Source organism: Callorhinchus milii, unplaced genomic scaffold (assembly GCF_018977255.1).
Source record: "Callorhinchus milii isolate IMCB2004 unplaced genomic scaffold, IMCB_Cmil_1.0 Scaffold3, whole genome shotgun sequence".
In the NCBI taxonomy this organism is placed as follows: Eukaryota; Metazoa; Chordata; class Chondrichthyes; order Chimaeriformes; family Callorhinchidae; genus Callorhinchus; species Callorhinchus milii.
In genome coordinates, this window is record NW_024704744.1 from 2,823,392 (window position 1) to 2,843,056 (window position 19,665).

Here is a 19,665-nt window from a genome sequence, read left to right on the forward strand (position 1 = left end):
GTTTACCTAACAGTAAGTAGGAGCCCCACTGTTAGTCAATTCGCGGGTTCACTTTCCGGGAGTAATAATCCCTTCAAAAAAAATGGGGGTCACTCAATCCACGGCTGTTTGTGGGACGCTACAGTATGCAAATGGCTGTCGCGTTTTGGCCAAAAAATACACAGTCAATTCATTTTACAGTATATTCTGTGAGGCTCTTTGAGACGTCTCAGTGGCGTGATAAGGCGTTATATCATATGCAAGGATTATTATTAATAGTTCAAACCATTGACACAAAACTCTAACCGTGGTTTAACTAACGATTTATACACATTAAATCTTCACCTCTATATTGTACATCATTCCCATAACCCCAGACCGCTCGTAGTCTGTGTTGGAAGGCAGACAAAGTACGAGTTGACGTGGATTAATTCAAACCAAAGACAAGCTTTATTTACAGGTCAGAAGTGATTAAATAAAGACGGACTCGAGGCTCGACTAATAATAGAGACCCGACTAACAATAGAGATGGTAGGAAAAACCCGAAGAGTCTTAGATAAAACATGCGATGACAGCAACCGTTATACATTTATACATACATTTATACAGCGCCTTTCACCTCAGCAGATTGTCACAAACACACACATACACAACTGTCCATCCCATCACAGCATCAAGCTACGTTTTAAACGAGTCCCAGTGTCCTGGCCTCAACCACCCTTCCTAGTGACCCTGTTCCAGTCGTTAATTACCCTCTGTGTAAGGAATCAAAGTGCTTCACAGGGGGTGGCGGGGATAAGTGGGGTATTGTTGGAGCTTAACTGGCTCCGAAGTGACATTTAGGCAACGGGATGTCGAGCGAGCCCTCTGCGATGAACCCTAGTCTGGTTCCTGAGCCATGTGGATCTGCAGTCTTCCAAGATACTGCTAATGATAGCACAGCCAGTCTGGATCAATGGCAGGACTTGGAAGGGCAGACCAGTCACTGGGGGCAGGGAATCATCGCACTCAGCTCCTGCTAACCCTGCAAGCCAAAGCCCTAATGGGTAGGGTGGTCCGAGCTGGACAAGCAGCGGGAAGGTTGGGCAGACAGTGCTCTCAATGGCAGGCTATGCGGTTTTAGCTGGTTGAACTTCAGTTGGTACCCCAACGCACACTCTGGGGTCCCCAAGCCTTGGCTCCTGCCAACCTGTGCCTAATATTTTCCGGAATTAGGGAGAGGGTGCGCATTCCCTTCCAACAGTCTCAGGAATTTCCATGTATAGGTAGGATGAGTGGAATGCTCAGTTTGGTTTGGATACTGTTAAGCCCGTTGCTGGGTTTCTGCACGTGTCAGACAACCGGCTAAGCAAAACATTTTTTAATGTAAATGTAAATCCATGTTACACTTAAGTACAGATATTGAGAACGTTGACTGCACAGTTGATCACAATAAGATGTCTTTCCGGGACGCTCCATCTGGTAAATCACATCAGAACCCGTCACTCAGCTCAGCAGACACCGTGGTCCACTGCCTGATTAGACACAAAGAAAAATAATCAGTTGATGCTGAGCATTGCAGTCAATAACCTGTTCTGTGGAGTCCTGTAGCGTTGTGTTTAGAGCTTTCGCCTCACAAGGACCCGGATTCGATTCCCGGGCAGGGCAAAACTTTAGGCAAATTTCCTTACTCCACTCTTTACCTAGCAGTAAGTAGAAACCCGGTTGACGATCGCTTTCCTGGGGTAATAATCTTACCCTCCCCGCAAAAAATGTGGCCTCTCAATCCATGACTGTTTGTGGGACACTGCTGTGCACAATTGGCTGCTGCGTTTCACCCATAAAAAGGACACACGTTACAGTATATTCTGTGAAGTGCTTTGAGACGTCTCAATGACGTGGTAAGGCGCCATCTCACATGCAAGGATTATTATTATTATTATTTTCAGGTGTGAAATAAACCTGCAGAAGTTCGTCTCCCTCCAAGTGCGCTGCACCATTTGGCCCGTGTCATGTCCCCCGCCCTATCTGCCCCACTATCAGCAGGCGGGTTTCTGCCTCAAGTTTGAGATATCCTCCCAACATAAAAGGTGCTGCATTAATATTAATGTGTTTTGCATTGTACGTAGGAACACAGAAACAGGAGGAGGTTAGATACACAGTAAAGCTCCCTCTACAGGGAGTTTTTATATCTGACCTCCTGTTTCTATGTGTCTAAATACTATAATAATAATAATCCTTGCATTTGATATAGCGCTTTTCACGTCGGGAGGACGTCCCAAAGCGCTTCACAGAACACACTGTAAAGTGAATTGACTGCATATTTGTGGGCGAACGCGGCAGCCAATTGCGCACAGCAATGTCCCACAAACAGTTGTAGATTGAAAATGACCAATTTATTATTGTTTTGGGTTTTGGAGGGATTATTATTAGGCTCTGTGTGGAGTAAGGAAACTTGCCCAAGGTTTCGCCCTCTGTCTGGAATTGAACCCAGGTGTCTCGCTTGCAAAGCGAGTGCTCTAACCACTGAGCCACAGGACTCCAACAAATACAAATACTGTAGAATTTAATACAGTATTTGTGTTTTATATAGTTGCCAATATTGTTAATATAGTGGGAGGAGGGTGGGGTGTGGGGAGGGTGCGGATGAGGGTGGGTGTTGGTGCAAGAGTGTGTGAAAAACCTACCATTTCTGAACTGACTTTACTTTGTTGCTAGGCGTTCTATCAGGAAGGAAAAGAATAAAGTGTTAACGAGTTACAGCAAGCGACTGCTTGAGTCACTCTGAATTGCAAATCTTTTTTTTAACTTAGACTTGGCTGACACATTCTCCTTTACCGAAAATTAAACAGTCACTACACATGACAGTAAATCCTGTGAAGTGCTTTCAGACGCCCCTGCTGATGGGTTTTCTGTTTGCTCAGCCGGGGTGTCAGGGGCACGTGATGGTGGAGGCAGCGTTATATGGAAAGTAACAGGGAGGGAGGTTTCCGTTGGTAACAGGGAGAAAGTTTAAAATAAAATGAGAATTTTGGACACATGCAGAAACCCATCGCCGTGCTTAAGAGTCTCGAAACCAAACTGAGAATTCCAAGCATCACGTTGCAAAGCATGTCACCGTGGAGCCAATTCAGCTCCAAGGAGACCCCTGTTCCCTGCCCACCCCCCCCGCCCCGCCCCAGGTTTGATGTGCTAATTAATACAAGGATGGAGTTGTGCTAATTCGACATGTTGGAAGCCATCCATGATGTGTGGCGTATATTCTCCAGAGCATTCAGATAGAATTGAAATGCTTCCTTTTTTTTTTGCTGGTGAGATTGTGCAGTTGGCGGACTCACTTGATGCGATGTGCTGATCAACACAAGGGTGGAGTGAAGAAACGTCGCCGGTTTACCCCGGAGGTTCTTACCGTGTAGATATCGTTAAGTTCCAAACCGAAATCCTGTAGGTTCTGCAAGAAAAAGAAACAACTGGAAATGGATGAAGATCCGAGAATGATTAAGTATGGAGAGCAAGGAGAATGGAGAGTGAGGAGAACATACAGCGATGAGAACAGAGTGATACAATACAAAATTATATTATTGTACAGCGCCTTTCATGTCAAGAGGACTCCCCAAGGCACTGGACAGTCAGGGATTTGGACCCGAGTTGAGTGTTGGGATTAGGGTGGGTGGAGGGCAGGGAGGGTAAGGTAGGAGGGTGGCCAAAGCTGTGCGGAAACCCATCACCGTGCTTAAGAATATCCAAGCCAAACTGAGAAGTCCAAGCATCCCACCTACACATGGAAATCCCGGAGATAGATTACTGGAAAGGAATGGGCACTCTTGACCTGGAGGGATGCATCCTGCTGACCTAATTCCAGAAAGTATTAAGCGCAAGTTGGCAAGAGCCAAGGCTTGGAGATCCCAAAGTGTGTGTTGGCGCACTGCTTGAGTCAGCAAAAACTGCACAGCTTGCCAATAAAATGAGAATTAGTGCGAAGAAACAGCTTGATGGGGAAATGATGAGGGCAGCCATAAATCTAAAGTATGTAACTAGGAAGACGAAGGTACCGTGGAATTAGAACAGCAACGTACGCATACATTCTGTTCGTTTGTTCTATATCAAATTTAAGGCGTTTTTAACACTGAACTCGAAGAGGGTCACACTGTGGTACAATGTGGACCTCAGGCTGCTGTGACTGGTGACATGAATGTGAAGGGAGGTCCGTCACTTTCCTTTTCAAAATACTATCCAGCGCCTTGGTATGTCCTCACGACGTGAAAGGTGCTATACGCATGTAATTTTGCTGTTGTTCCTCTTACACTTGACAGTCTTTCCAACAACAACAACAACACACACAACATTTATACAGTGTCTTTCATGTTGGGAGGACTTCACAAGGTACTGGACTTTCATGGATTTGGACTCGAGCTGCGGGTTGGGATCAGGAGGGCTGCTGTTAGGAAGGTGGCCAAAGGCACGGCCGAAGAGGACGGTCTTGAGAAGGGTGAAGGAGACAAGGGAGGGGGCGAGGGGAAGGGACTATGGGATGGAGTTCTGAAGGGTGGGAGCAGAAAGGCTGAAAGCCCGACCACTGATGCTGGGGCAGGCCGGACGAGGGACATGGACCAGGCCGGAGCCCGCTGAGCAGAGGGAGTGGAGTTAGCAGGTCACAAAGGTTGGGAGGAGCAAGGCTGCGGAGGAGCTTTGAAGGCGAGGACAAGGATTTTGAACTTGATCCTCTGGGGAATGGGGAGCCAGTGGAATCGGGCCAGGGTGGGGTTGATAGAGTCACGGAGCCTGGTACAGGCAAAGAGGAGAAATGTTTGGCAAGAGGTGATGAACAGAATGAGACGATAATAATAATAATAATTTGAGATGTCTCAAAGCGCTTCACACAGTATACTGTAAAATGGAACGAAAGTGTATTTTGTGGCTGAAACGTGGCAGCCAATTACGCACAGCGGAGGATTGCGATCAGGAGGGGTGGAGGGCATGGAGGGAGGGTAGGCATAGGAGGATGGCTGAATGAGCAGTCGCAAAAGAGGGTCACAGAATATACTGTAAAGTGAATTGGCTGTGTATATTGCGGTGAAACGTGGCAGCCAATTGGACACAGCAGTGTCCCACAAACAGTTGTCGATTGAGTGACCAAATTATTATTATTTTTTTGGAGGGATTATTACCCCCGGAAATTGATCTGCCAATCGACCAAAAGCTATCTATGGCAGGGAGGAATGGAGGGCGGTTTGGGGATTCTGCAAGATGGCACAAAGGTGAGGACATTTCTAAAATCCGGTATGAATCGAGAAGTCTGTTCACTGCAGTTCTTAAAAAGAAGGCATTTCACCACATTGTTCCAAAGAAAGACTGGCTGAGCATAACTTTAAGTTTTAAGTAAAATAGAGTGGTTTTTTTTTACCGCGTAGATGGTCTCTGAAGACTCTTTAGGATCTGTTGAGAACTGCAACAGAGAGAAAACAGAGAAGCCTCAGAGAAACTGTAACAACAATAACCGTCATGTAAGGTAGTATCTCAGAGCACTGCAACAGACTGCTGTCAGCCTAAGGAATAACATTACATGTCATATGGTGCCTATAACATTTAAACTCCAATTCCTGTTAAGTTCTCCCACAACTTACCACTTCCTTGCACTGCCTCTGAGCCTGAAGGCTGTGGTTTCAAACCCCACATCAGCAATTTGATCCCACCGTGTCCAGGCTGAAACTGCAATGCAGTATTGGGGACGTGCTGCATTGATTATGTATTTTGTGGACGAAACTTAACAGCCAACGTGTGGATTAAATTGGTCATTCAATCCACGACTTTTGTGTCCCACAACAGTCGTGGATTGAATGACCAATTTATTATTTTCTTGTAAGGGATTATTACCACCGGAAATTGATCTGCCAATCGAATAACAACCAGATTCCTACTTGGTTCTAGGTAAACAGGCGTGTGGAGTAGGGAAATTTGCCTAATTTTTCGCCCTACCCGGGAATCGAACCCGGGTCCTCTCGCTTGCTAGGCAAGTGCTCTAACCAATATGTTACAGGACTCTATTATCCATTATCATCCTCCATTGTCTGGAGGATTGTTGGCCAGGAAACTGGGAGAAACTTCCTTCACTTTCCGGATAGTGTCATGGGATCTTTGAACGTCCACCTGAACAGGCAGATGAGGAGCTTGGTTGAATATCTCTTCACTTCCCATTGAAGTGTAACAATAACAACAACAACAACAACAAGATTCCATTTATAGAGCGCCTTTCACGTCGGGAGGACGTCCCAAGGCGCTGTACAGTTGGGTCAGGACCCGAGCAGGGGGGAAATGGTCAGGGTGAGGGGAGGGAAGGGAGGGAACGAGGAGGGGGTAGAGAGTCGAGAGGGGAGCTGAAGGCTCGGTCAAAGAGAAAGGTCTTGAGACCGGCCTTGAAGGAGGAAAGGGAGGAGGCGGTGAAGGCACTGGGGGATGGAGTTCCAGAGCCTCGGGGCTGAGAGGCTGAAGGCCCGACCACCGATGGTAGGGCGGTTGGGGCGGGGGATGTGGAGCAGACCGGAGCCAGAGGAACGGAGGGTACGGGCAGGTAGGTAGGGGGATAGTAGGTCAGAGAGGTAGGAGGGAGCAAGCCCAGAAACGTGAACGAAACATGGAAGGGGGTGGGGTTGCCTCAAGCACACAACTATCAGTGAAAGCCTGACTGACTGAGCAGGTTGACACTTACATTAGAATACATTAGAATATACAGCACAGAAACAGGCCATTCAGCCCAACTGGTCTATGCCGGTATTCATGCTCCACATGAGCCTCCTCTTGCCTTTCCTCAACTAAGCCTTCAAGCAGAACCTTCTATTCCTTTCTCCCTCATGTACCTATCCAGCTTCCCCTTAAATACATCTATACTATTCATCTCAACAACTCCTTGTGGTAGCACTTTCCACATTCCCACTACTCTCTCGGTGTGAAGGAATTTCTTCTAACTTCGCTATTTGACACTTGGTCTAGCTAGTGCTTGAATGATGTCCTGATCAGGGAGATAAACACCAAGAGAAGCACATCAGCAGCATGCAGTCACCCCAAGACACACCGACAGACCCAACTGACCACACACTTACCTGATTCTGGCGTTTAAAATATTCCTTTTGAGATTTCAAAACAGAGCCTGTTGCAAAAGAAATCACAAAGTGTCACTCAGCATAGTTTATTACAATAATAATAATAGTAAATTTTATTTGATATCGTATTTTTCACATGAGGCAGGAGCCTCAAAACAAATCCTCGGATAGGAACATAGGGACAGGAGTAGGTCATTCAGCCCCTTTGAGCCTGTTCCGCCATTCTATTAGATCACGGCTGAAGGACTTTATATGAATTAGTTTCATTAATTAAGTGACCTAATTTTATTCATTAATTAGAAGATGGTTGTGTTGGCCGTGATGGGAAGGAGTGGTGAAACATTAGTATAATCACTCTGGGGTTGGCTCAATGGCCCACAATGGTCTGTTACAGAGCTGCTGGGATTGCTGGTGGTATATTTTGCCTGAATTGTAAGCAGTACTCACGGGATCGTTTGTTTCCAAACCGCTTCCAAAACATGTAGAGAAGAGTGACTACCGCGATGATGCAGATCACCAGTATGAGAAACACAATGACCGAGCTGAGGCTATCACTCCCGGGTTCTCATGTGAAAAAAAAAAGATAATAATAATGATAATAATAATAATCCTTGCATTTGATATAGCGCCTTATGTCATCGAGACATCTCAAAGCGCTTCACAGAATATATTGTAAAGCACTGCATTTGAGTGCCGGACGAGACTGCATTAGTTCAAAGTCCTGATGCGAGGCTGGAACCCACAACCTTCTGATGCGGAGGCGAGAGCCAGGCTGGCCCTATTTTTGGCAATAATGTGAATGCTGGAGGTTAGGTCATGACAGGCATTCCTAAATTGATGCCGTTTTGTGTGAGTTTAACATTCCTGACATTGTATCTGCTGTAATAATAAGAACCCTTGCATTTGATGTATCGCCTTATCATGTCATTGAGACGTCTCGAAACTCTTCACTGGATGTACTGTGGAAAGTAAGTGGAGTGACTGTGCATTTTGTAGGCAAACTGTGGCAGTCAATTGTGCACAGCAGTGTTCCACAAACAGTCATGTAGTGAGTGACTAATTTTATATGAGGGATTGTTGGCCAGGACACCGGGAGAGAGAAACTCCCTTCTCTTTTTGAACAGTGCCATGGGATCTTTAAAGTCCACCTGAACAGGCAGGTGGGACCTTGGCTTAATGTCTCACCCGAAGGACAGAACCTCCGAAAATGCAGCACTCCCCCAGCGCTGCATTCCAGCGTCTTAGATGATGTGATTCCAAGTCAAAATGTGGGGCTTGAACCCATAACTCTTCCCCCCCTTTCCTGATGTACTTACTTGTTACATTCAGCTCGGTGCCATTCCCAAAGACATCTTCCCACACAGCACAGTAATAGACTCCAACATCACTGAACAGCACATTTAGGACTGACAGAGTGAAGGTGTTGTTGGAGGTGTCTCTGGAAGGCTGGAGAGCCAAGGCACAAGTCTGGCACCTCCGCACAGTGCCATTTACCATGTGTGTTAGCAACCACTCCTTCTGGTGTCCTCCTGGGCGTTGTCGGTACCAGTGTACATCAATGACATTCACACTGGCGTTGTGCACAGCGCAATATAACTGAGCCTTATGTCCCTCTCTGACATGTTCCTGTGCTGGAGACTGAATGAGGAGTGGAATGTCCATACCTGTAAGGGAAGATCAATACAAATGATTGACCCCATTATAGTCAGTAGTGTGAATTCTGACACAGGTTAGCTAATGACAGGTATTCCTGAATTGATGCTCTTCTACGTGATATCGGGCAAAGGCAGTTAAATGGAGTTGGGGACGAGATCAGCCATGATCTATTCTTATAGATTGGTGGGACAGGCTTGAAGGGCTGAATAATAATAATAATAATAATAATCCTTGCATTTGATATAGCGCTTTTCACGTCAGGAGGACGTCCCAAAGCGCTTCACAGAACACACTGTAAAGTGAGTTGACTGTATATTTGTGGGCGAACGCGGCAGCCAATTGCGCACAGCAATGTCCCACAAACAGTCGTAGATTGAAAATGACCAATTTATTATTGTTTTTGGATTTTGGAGGGATTATTATTAGGCTCTGTGTGGAGTAAGGAAACTTGCCCAAGGTTTCGCCCTGTCTGGAATTGAACTCAGGTCTCTCGCTTGCAAAGCGAGTGCTCTACCCACTGAGCTACAGGACTCCACAGGAATGGCCTACTCCTGTTCCTATGTTCCATTGTTCCTATGTGAGTTTAGCTTTCCTGACACTGTATCTGCTCTTATACGCTGACAAATCCCACGCCAACCCTTCTCCTTTCCTCCCTCTTCTCCAATCCCCCCTACACAATCCTGCATCACCCAGCCCCCTTCCCCCCTTCCTGATAATAATAATATTAATCCTTGCATTTGTCGTGGCTTATCACACCAGTCATGTCTCAAAGCATTTCAAGGGATATATTGTAAAGTGGTTTGGATGTATATTTTGTGCGACCGCCCCTGGAAAAATATCTCCCCACCACTCCCTCTCCACTGCCTTGGAGTTATCTGAACTCCTCCCCCTCTGGGCTTTCTCCCGCAATGACCTAGCCTCCTTGGTCACTCTTCTCCACAGCTCCCTCTCAATTCCCTTGCTGCCCACACTTCCTGAACTGTCTCCTACACATGAAAGTCACCACGGTCATCTCCATTCCCTTAAAGCACAGGTATGTGCTGCTGAATGAAACTGGCTTAAATTGAACTTAACGGTCCATCGGCAGATCTGGCTGGACTTTATCTAATCTTACCGCTCTGCCTCGCCTCCGCTAAATCGTTGTTCTACTCCAAGACAATCTTGGAGGCCAAGGACAACCCCAGGCTCCTCTTCTCCATCACAAACCGCCTCCTCCGCACACCCTCTCACACCTCGCCCATCCTCACCTTCGATGCCAACTGCGAGACGATGCTGGACTTCTTCGAATCCAAAGTCGAGGGGATCGGCTCAGCTGCTCTGCCGCTACATCTACTATCCTCCTCCCCATCTCCCCCTCACACCACGGCCCTACCCATCCCTCCCTCCACACCTTTGAACCTGTCTCCCACTCCTCTGTTACCACCATTATAACCGCATGAAACTGACCACCTACTCTCTCGACCCCATCCCTACCCCTATCCTTACCTCCATTCTCCACCTCCTTTCCCTTCTAATCACAAGCATCATCCTCTCCCTGTCCACTGGTACCATTCCCACCCCTTTAAGAACGGTCTTCATCACTCTTATTCTTAAAAAAACCCTCCCTAAAAAACATTCCTGCTCTCAAACTATTGCCTCATCTCCAACCTCCCTTTCCTCTCCAAGGTTCCGGAATGAATTATTGCTTCCCAGCATTGCTCCTTCCTCTCCCGTTACTCCCTTCACGAACCCCTCCAATCGGGTCTCCGTGCCGCCCACAGCACAGAAACAGCCCTGGTCAAAGAGACAAATTACATTCTGTACATCTATGACCAGGGCTCCCTCTGCCTCCTGGTCCTCCTTGACCTCTCTGCAGCCTTTGACGACATTGATCACTATCCTCCTCCACCTCCTCTCCTCTCAACTCAACCTTCACGGCGGCTCTGTCATTGAATTATTCAGATCGTACCTCTCACCATCTTGTGTGGCATTCCTCAGGGCTCCGTCCTTGTTCCCCTCCTCTTCAATATCTGTATGCACCCTCTTGGTGACATCATCCGCAGACATATGGTCAACTTCCACATGTATGATAATAATAATAATAATCCTTGCATCTAATATAGCACTTTTCACATCTTCTGGACGTCTGAAAGCGCTTCACATAATATGCTGTAAAGTGAATTGACCGTAAATTTGTGGGTGAAATGCGGCAGCCAATTGCGCACAACAACGTCCCCAAAAACAGTCGTGGATTGAAAATGACCAATTTATTATTGTTTTTTGTTGTGGAAGGATTATTATTAGGCGTGTGGAGTAAGGAAACTTGCCCAGGGTTTTGCCCTGCCTGGAATTGAACCCAGGTGTCTCGCTTGCTAGGCGAGCGCTCTAACCACTGAGCTACAGGACTCCACATGCGGATGACACCCAACTGTACCTCTCTGGCTCAACCATTGACTCCAGGACCACTGCTATCCTGACAGAATGTCTGTCAGACATCAAGTCCTGGATGAGTGCTAACTTTCTTCAGTTGAATGTCAACAAAACCGAGGCTCCTGATTGACGTAACAGCAGCAGCAGCACCTTCCATGGTTGCACACTCCACCTTGCTAAGCCAGTCTGAAATCTTGGCATCTTGTTTGACCCTCAACTATCTTTTCTATCCCACATCCATGCCATGACCCGCTCTGCCTTCCCCCACCTCCGCAACAATGCCAGACACTGTCACTATCTCACACCGCAGGCCGCCGAAACCCTCATACATCGAGTCTCGACTGTGCAAACTCATTGCTTGTCGGCCTCCCCAACTCCTCCCTCCACAGGTTGCAGATTATCCAGAACTCTGCAGCCCATGTCCTCACCTGCACCAGGCTCCGCGACCCTATCACCCCCATCCTCACCCGACTCCACTGGCTTCCCATCACACAGAGGATACAGTTCAAGATCCTGGTCCTCACCTTCAAAGCCCTCCATGGTCTTGCTCCCCCTACCACTGTGACCACCTAACCCCCTACCATCCTGCTAGCTCCCTCTGCTCATTGGGCTCCGGCCTGCTTCACATCCCCCGCCTCGCCCACCCCACCATTGGTAGCGGGCCTTCAGCCACTCTGCCTGCACCCTCTGGAACTCCATCCCACAGTTCCTCTGCCTCACCCCCTCTCCTGCCTCCGTCAAGACCCATCTCAAGACCATCCTCTGCGACTGTGCTTTCGATCATCCTAATTCCTCCCCTGCCCTCCACCGTCCCTGGAGGGATGCATCCTGCGTTCCTAATTCCTGAACTTAGTAAGTGCAGGTTAGCAAGGGCCAAGGCTTGGGAACCCAGAGTGTGCATTGGGATAACTGCTGGAGTTTAACCAGATACAACCACAAAGCTTGACATCCATAGCACTGTCAGGCAAACTTTCCCACTGCTTGTCCAGCTAGGACTACCCTGAAGGCTTTGGCTTGCAGGGTTAATGGGAGCTGAGCGGGATGATTCCCTGCCCCCAGTTGTGCTGCAAAAGTGCCTCCGGCTCACTTACTGCTGACAATCAGCTGAGTGCCTGTTCCGAAGATCTGCCCCCAGACGCCGCACGTGTAGTTGGCAGAGTCGTTGAGTTGCGCGTTGATGATCTCCAGGGAGAATCCGTTACTGGTGAGGTTTCGAGATGAATGGAATCGCTTCCTGAATCCTTCACTGCTCAGTACATTGCCTTCAACATCATGTGTCAGCACCCACACTCGCCCTCTGCTCGGCTGTGTCTGGTACCATTGCACAGAGAAATTTGCCACGTGGGCGTTTTCCACAGCACACTGCAGGCTCAGGGATTTGCCCTCTCTGACATTTTCAATCTGCGGGGCTTGTAGAAGGGTCGGAACAACCAATTCACCTGATCGTGGGCACAAGAGGTCAACAACTTGCATTAATATAACACCCCTCACGCAGAGTAGCATCCCACAGCGCTTGACAGTGGTGGAGCATAAGGCCAAGATGGGGGGGAGGTGACCGTAGATACAGCTGAAGAGGAAGGTCTTCAGGGTACAAGGCGGAGGGATTGAGGGGGAATGTTCCAGCGTCTCGGGTTGTAGTGGCTGAAAGTGCAGCCACTGATGGTGGAATGTGGGACAAGCAGGATGGACCACAAAATGAATTTGGATGAAGAATACCCTTTATCCCATCCAAACGCAAGCCTCCAGAGCACCCACCTTATCATCACCTTAGTCTTGCGCTGTTTCCAATGTCCTGGCCTCAACCACCCTGCCCAGTAACCCTGTTCCAATCGCTAATTACCCTCTGGGTAAAGAAATACTTCCTGGTGTCTGCCCTCAGATTGCCCTTTGTAACCCTGAGCCCTTGTGTTGTGCTAGCCTTTGGATAAACTGTATTATTGCAGGAAAAATTCCCCAATTTGATTTAGCGTTTGATAATAGTAATACTTGCATTTGATACAGTGCCTTATCACGTCTTCGAGAAGTCTCAAAGCGCTTTGCAAAATATACTGTAAAGTGAATCGACTGTATATTTTGTGGGTGAAATGCGGCAGCCAATTGAATTAAATGAATACATTTAATTTTTATAAATTTATTAAAAAATAAATGGAAGAGTGGCCAGGTCACCGGGATAGAAGCGGGCATCATTTTCTTGATTAGTGTGGGGGGGAATCACTTTGAGAAGCACAGATAGGGATAGTGGGGTGACAGTGGGGGAAGGGGTGAGGGAGGGGGTGGGGAAGGGTAAGTGGTGGGGAATGGGAGGCTTGGTTTAATATCTCACCACCACCAACAACAACAAATTATATTTACACAGCGCCTTTCACATCAGGAGGATGTCCCAAGGCGCTGGACAGTCGGGGATTTGCTGGGGGAACTGGGATCAGAAGGGGTGGAGGGCAGGGAGGGTAGGAGCGTGGCCAAAGGCACGGTCGATGCGGAAGCTGTTGAGATGTGCCTTGAAGGAGGCGAGGGAGGGAGCGCGGTGTAGGGACTGTGGGGTGGAGTTCCAAAAGATGGGGGCAGAGAGGCTGAAGGCCAGATCACTGATGGTGGGGTGGGCTGGGCAGGAGATGTCGAGCAGGTCGGAGCCCGCTGAGCGGAGGGAGCAACCGTGTTGGTATGGTGGAGCTCACTCACGTTTCACGACAAGACGGCTTCCATTTCCCGAGATGAATCCCCACACATTGCAAATATAGACGGCAGAGCTGTCGGGCGATGCTTTATTGACGGTCAGAACAAAGCTGTTGCTGGCGATGTCTCTGGTAAACTGGCAGCACGGAGTGGAAACGTTACCCCCAGTCCAATGCGTCGTTATAAGCTTCTTGTGTTTTCCGGGCTGTTGCTTGAACCAGTGTACGTCGACGTTGTTCACCAGGGCGTTTGTCATTGAGCATCGCAAGCTCACCTGCTGACCCTCTGTGACAACCTCCACCACAGGAGACTGCACTAGGACGGGGTCTGCCTGTGCTCTGTCTGTACATAAATTAGGTGAAAAATATAAATTGGCTGCAGTGCTAACCACTAACAAACATGTCGTAAAAATGTGAGGAGTTCTGTAATGTAGTGGTTAGAGCACTCGCCCCGCAAGCGAGAGGACCAGGGTTTGATTTCGGGTTGGGGCAACATGTTAGCCAAGTTTTCTTACTCCACACGCTTCTGTTTACCGAGCAGTAACAACAACAACAGCAAAATTACGTTTATAGAGCGGCTTTCACGTCGGGGGAACGTCCCAAGGCGCTGGACAGTCAGGGGTCAGGACCCGAGCATGGGGGAGGGGTGGGGAAGGGGTGAGGGAAGGCAGAGAAGGTGGGAGGGCGACCGAAGGCACGATCGAAGAGGAGGGTTTTGAGACCGGCCTTGAAGGAGGCGAGGGAGGAAGCGAGGCGAAGGGACCGTGGGATGGAGTTCCAGAGTGTGGGGGCAGAGAGGCTGAAAGCTCAGCCACCGATGGTAGGGCGGGTTGGGCGGGAGACATGGAGCAGACCGGAGCCCGCTGAACGGAGGGAGCGGGCAGGTTGGTAGGGAGGCAGCAGGTCAGAGAGGTGGGGGGGGGGGGCAAGGCCATGGATGGACTTATAGGTGAGGACGAGGATCTTGAATTCGATCCTCTGGGGGATGGGGAGCCAGTGGAGTCGGGTGAGGGTGGGAGTGATGGGGTCACAGAGCCTGGTGTGCGAGAGTACACGAGCTGCAGAGTTTCTGGATGATCTGCAGCTTGTGAAGGGAAGAGTTGGGAAGGCCGATGAGGAGGGAATTTCCATAATCGAGCCCTGATGTGACGAATGTGTGGGTGAGGGTTTGGGCAGCCTGAGGGGTGAGGCAATGGCGGAGTCTGGCAATGTTGTGGAGGTGGTGGTAGGCAGTGCCGGTCATGGCGCAGATGTAGGGGAGAAAGGACAGTTCAGGCAAACAAGACACCCAGAGTCCTGACTGGCTTAGTGAGGTTGAATCGGCAGCGTGGAGGCCGATGCTGCCAGCGGCTGAGGTGCGGAGGCGCTGGCGCGAGTCAATCAGGAGGGCCTCGGTCTTGCTGACGTTGAGTTGGAGAGAGTTGGTGCTCGTCCAGGCATTGGTGTCCGACAGGCGGTCGGTCAGATCGCCAGTAGTCCTGGAGTTCAGGGTGGAGGCAGAGAGGTAGAGTTGGGTGTCATCCGCATACATGTGGAAATTTACCCCATGTCTGCAGATGATGTATGTAGTGGGTGAAGAGGAGGGGACTGAGGACAGAGCCCGAGGAACACCGCATGTAGAAACACAGCTGTTAATGGATTGGTGGATCGCTTCCTGGGGGTAATAATCCCTTCAAATCAATAAATAAGAATTTTATGACTCAATTGAGAACTATTTTAGGATATTGCTGTGCACAATTGGCAGTGTTTCACCCACAAAATATACAGTCAATCCACTTTGAACGCTTTGAGACAACATGATAAGGCACTGTATCAAATGCAAGGATTATTATTATTATTATTATTATTATTATGTAAACTCAGGTTTCAAACAATCCAAACTCATAAAATAAAATAACAACAATATTAATAATATTGTTTGCATTTGATATAGCGCCTTTAATATTGGGAGGTTGTCACAATGAAGGGATCCAATTTTAGGTTTCCAGATCCCGGGATAATAATATTATAATAATATAATAATCCTTACCCTTGAAATAGTGCCTTATCATGTCGTTGAGACGTCTCAAAGCTCTTCACAGAATATATTCTCCTTCCTTCCCCCCCCCTCTCTCTCTCTCTCTCTCTCTCGTGTATTTGACATTCTTTCTCCCTCTCCCCTTAAATGGGCCAAAGACACTCGTTCAGTTTCTCTGTGAATGTACGGCCATCTCTCTGCCTCTGTATTTATCTCTTTCCTCTTCTGTTTGTGCCACTAACTCGCTTTCGTGTTATAACCCCCTATTTTCTCTCTCTCTATTATTATAATAATAATCCCTGCATTTGATATTGCGCCTTATCAGGTTGTTGAGACATCTCAAAGCGCTTCACAAAATATACTCTAAAGTGAATTGACTGTATATTTTGTGTGTGAAACACGGCAACCAATTGCGCACAGCAGCGTCCCACAAACAGTCGTAGATTGATTGACCAAATTATTATTATTATTTTTTGAAGAGATTATTACCCCCAGAAAAGCAATCCGCTTATAAAATAACATTATAATATTATAAAGTAGTAATATAATATTGTTATTATAACAATAATTATCCCTGGATTTCGTGATTTTATTAAAAATATATAAAAAACAGGGATAAAGTCACTTTCGGTCCGTTGTTGCGTTGCCTGCTTTCCGATCTCTCTCTGTCTGCTCCCCCCAACCTCACTCCCCCTTCCATACGCGCACACAAACCTCCCAGTTGTTTCTTTCTGTTAGTATTATAATAATAATCCTTGCGCACAGCAGTGTCCCACAAACAGTCGTAGATTGAGTGACCAAATTATTATTATTATTATTATTTTCTGAAGGGTTTATTACCTCCAGAAAAGCGATCCGCCAATCGACTAACAACCAGTTTCTTACTTACTGGAGTAAGGAAACTTGCTTAAGGTTTCGTCCTGCCCGGGAATATCAGCACCTTTCATGTCGGCAGGCAGTATGCCATACAATACAGTATGCAATAAATCCTGTGAAGTGCTTTGGATTATCATCCTGACGTGAAAAGGCGCTGCATTAAATGTAATAATAATAATAATCCTTGTAATAATAATAATAATAATAATCCTTGCATTTGACATAGCGCTTTTCACGTCGGGAGGACGTCCCAAAGCGCTTCACAGCATATACTGTAAAGTGAATTGACTGTATATTTGTGGGCGAACGCGGCAGCCAATTGCGCACAGCAATGTCCCACAAACAGTCGTGGATTGAAAATGACCAATTTATTATTGTTTTTGGTTTTGGAGGGATTATTATTAGGCTCTGTGTGGAGTAAGGAAACTTGCCCAAGGTTTGGCCCTCTGCCGGGGATTGAACTCAGGTCTCTCGCTTGCAAAGCGAGTGCTCTAACCACTGAGCGACAGGACTCCACTTAATGTAAAGATTATGATTAGTATTATTAATGTTATTATGGACTTACCAAAGGTGAAGCAAGCGATCAGCATCAGAATGAAGAGAGCTGTAGCCACCATTTCAATCGATTTGTTTCCCAGCGGTGACAAACCTTAATTTTGCAAACACGCTACTGCTACACAGAGAGGCGTCCGGGGTGACGATCCACACGCACACGCACACGCACACGCACGCACATTAAATTGCTGGACTGTGATAGAACGCTCCTACCCCTCACCGGTCACCAAAACTACTTGCAATATCTCGCAAAGGAGACCACGAAGAAGGAAGTCACACACATGTTTGGCTGCGGAAAGGGCCCTGAGGTGTTGACTCTCCTCGACAGCAAGTTGACAGTGCAATAATTGCCAACAAAGCCCAATTCACATGAGAACATAAGAAACGCCGGGCGCAAAAATGGCCACGGTCCGTCGAGTTCTTGTTCCACTTGGCTGGGGTTCGCGTGCACGCACACCCCAACCAACCCATGTGCTGTATCCCACAGCGCTATTACCCAAAAGAAAATACTTCCCGTTTCAACCATCTCCCGCGGGAGTCCTGTCCACAGGTTCACTGCTCCCGACTGAAATAGCGTTTGCATACATTTGTTCTGACGTTACGCCCTTCAATCCCACACACCACCACCACACACACACACACCACCACACACACACCACACACACACCACCACACACACAACACCACACAAACACACGTACCACCACACCGACGCACCACCAACACACAGACACACAGCCGACACAGAAACACAACACCACCACACAAACACACCCACACACACACACCACCACACACACACCACCACACACACACCACCACACACACAACACCACACAAACACACGTACCACCACACCGACGCACCACCAACACACAGACACACCACCACACACACACACCACCACACACACACACACCACCACACACACCACCACACACACACACCATCACACACACACCACCACACACACACACACCACCACACACACACACCACCACACACACACACACACCACCACACACACCACCACACACACACACCACCACACACACACACACCACCACACACACCACCACACACACACACACCACCACACACACACACCACCACACACACACACCACCACACACACCACCACACACACACAACCACACACACCGCCATACACACACACACCACCCACGCACACACACACACACCACCACACACACACACACACCACCACCACACACACACCACCACACACACAACACCACACAAACACACGCACCACCACACCGACGCACCACCAACACACAGACACACATGCCGACACAGAAACACAAACACCACCACACAAACACACGTGCCAACACACACACACACCACCGCGCACACAAACACACACCCAAACACCTCCCAGGTTCCGACTTACTGTTAGGTAAACAGAGGCGTGTGGAGTAAGGAAACTTGCCCAACATTTCGCCCGGCCGGGAATTAAACCCACGTCTCTCGCTTGTGAGGCGAGTGCACTAACCATTGAGCTACAGGACTTTATATACCCAGCTACAAATACCCGCTATACACACATACTCACACACACACACACACACACACAACTAAATGTACTTTCACACACCCATAGATATACAAACACACTTAGACTGAAAGCCGAACAATCACACACAAATGGTCAAACCCCCCCACCCACACGCTAAAAGCACTTCACAGAAGCACTTCACATGCTAATCCTACCACAGACAGACACAAATACACATGCAAACACCCACCGCACACACAATCACATAGACACAAGCAATCACACATACACAAACACACGCACGCACATCCACATAGACACACTTAACCATACATGCACAATCACACAGACCTACACGCACCGTCAGCTGGTGAGCTTTCAGTCACATTGCCCCACTGCTCTCTGGAAATCTCTCCCTATATCCCTCCACCTCTCTCCTTCCCACTCTGTTTTCAAAACCCACCGAACAACTTACCTCTCCGACTGTGCCTGAGGCCATCTCCCACTCAGCTCAGGTTCCCACTCGGTCTCTGTAAGGCCTCCTGATATTAAAGGCATTGTATGTGTGGGCGTGGGCAGAGGCAGATTAAGAAATCCGAGGCCCCTAAAATAGATTACATTTTGGGTCCAAAAAGGTTTGGTCACTCGGTGGGTGTTTGTGTCCGTGTGTGGTAGTATTAGCGTGTATGTGTGGGTGGGGTGTTTGACTTTGCAGGCCATTGCTGTGCGCAATTGACTGCTGCAATTCGCCCACAAAATACACTTTACAATATATTCTGTGACGTGCTTTGAGACGTCTCAATCACGTGATAAGGCACTATATCAAATGCAAGGATCATTAAACCATTAGTATTATGCACACAAAGTATGCAACAATCCCTTTTTACAGATGACAGACACATG

General features: G+C 48.0%; 1 protein-coding gene, 1 non-coding gene and 1 gene segment (V, D, J or C); 1 reads left to right on the forward strand and 2 right to left on the reverse strand.

Annotated features, from left to right (window-relative positions):
- The window catches only part of LOC103187025, a 51,565-nt gene that overhangs the window by 15,965 nt on the left and 15,935 nt on the right, over positions 1-19,665 (forward strand). The window lies entirely within an intron of this gene.
- On the reverse strand, positions 2,593-8,755 carry LOC103171898. The segment is given in 6 exon segments: positions 2,593-2,681; positions 3,368-3,409; positions 5,363-5,404; positions 7,056-7,102; positions 7,503-7,619; positions 8,372-8,755. Coding segments are annotated over 6 exon segments (603 nt in total).
- Positions 11,026-11,097, reverse strand: trnaa-agc. Its single transcript has one exon. It is a non-coding gene; the product is annotated as a tRNA-Ala (tRNA).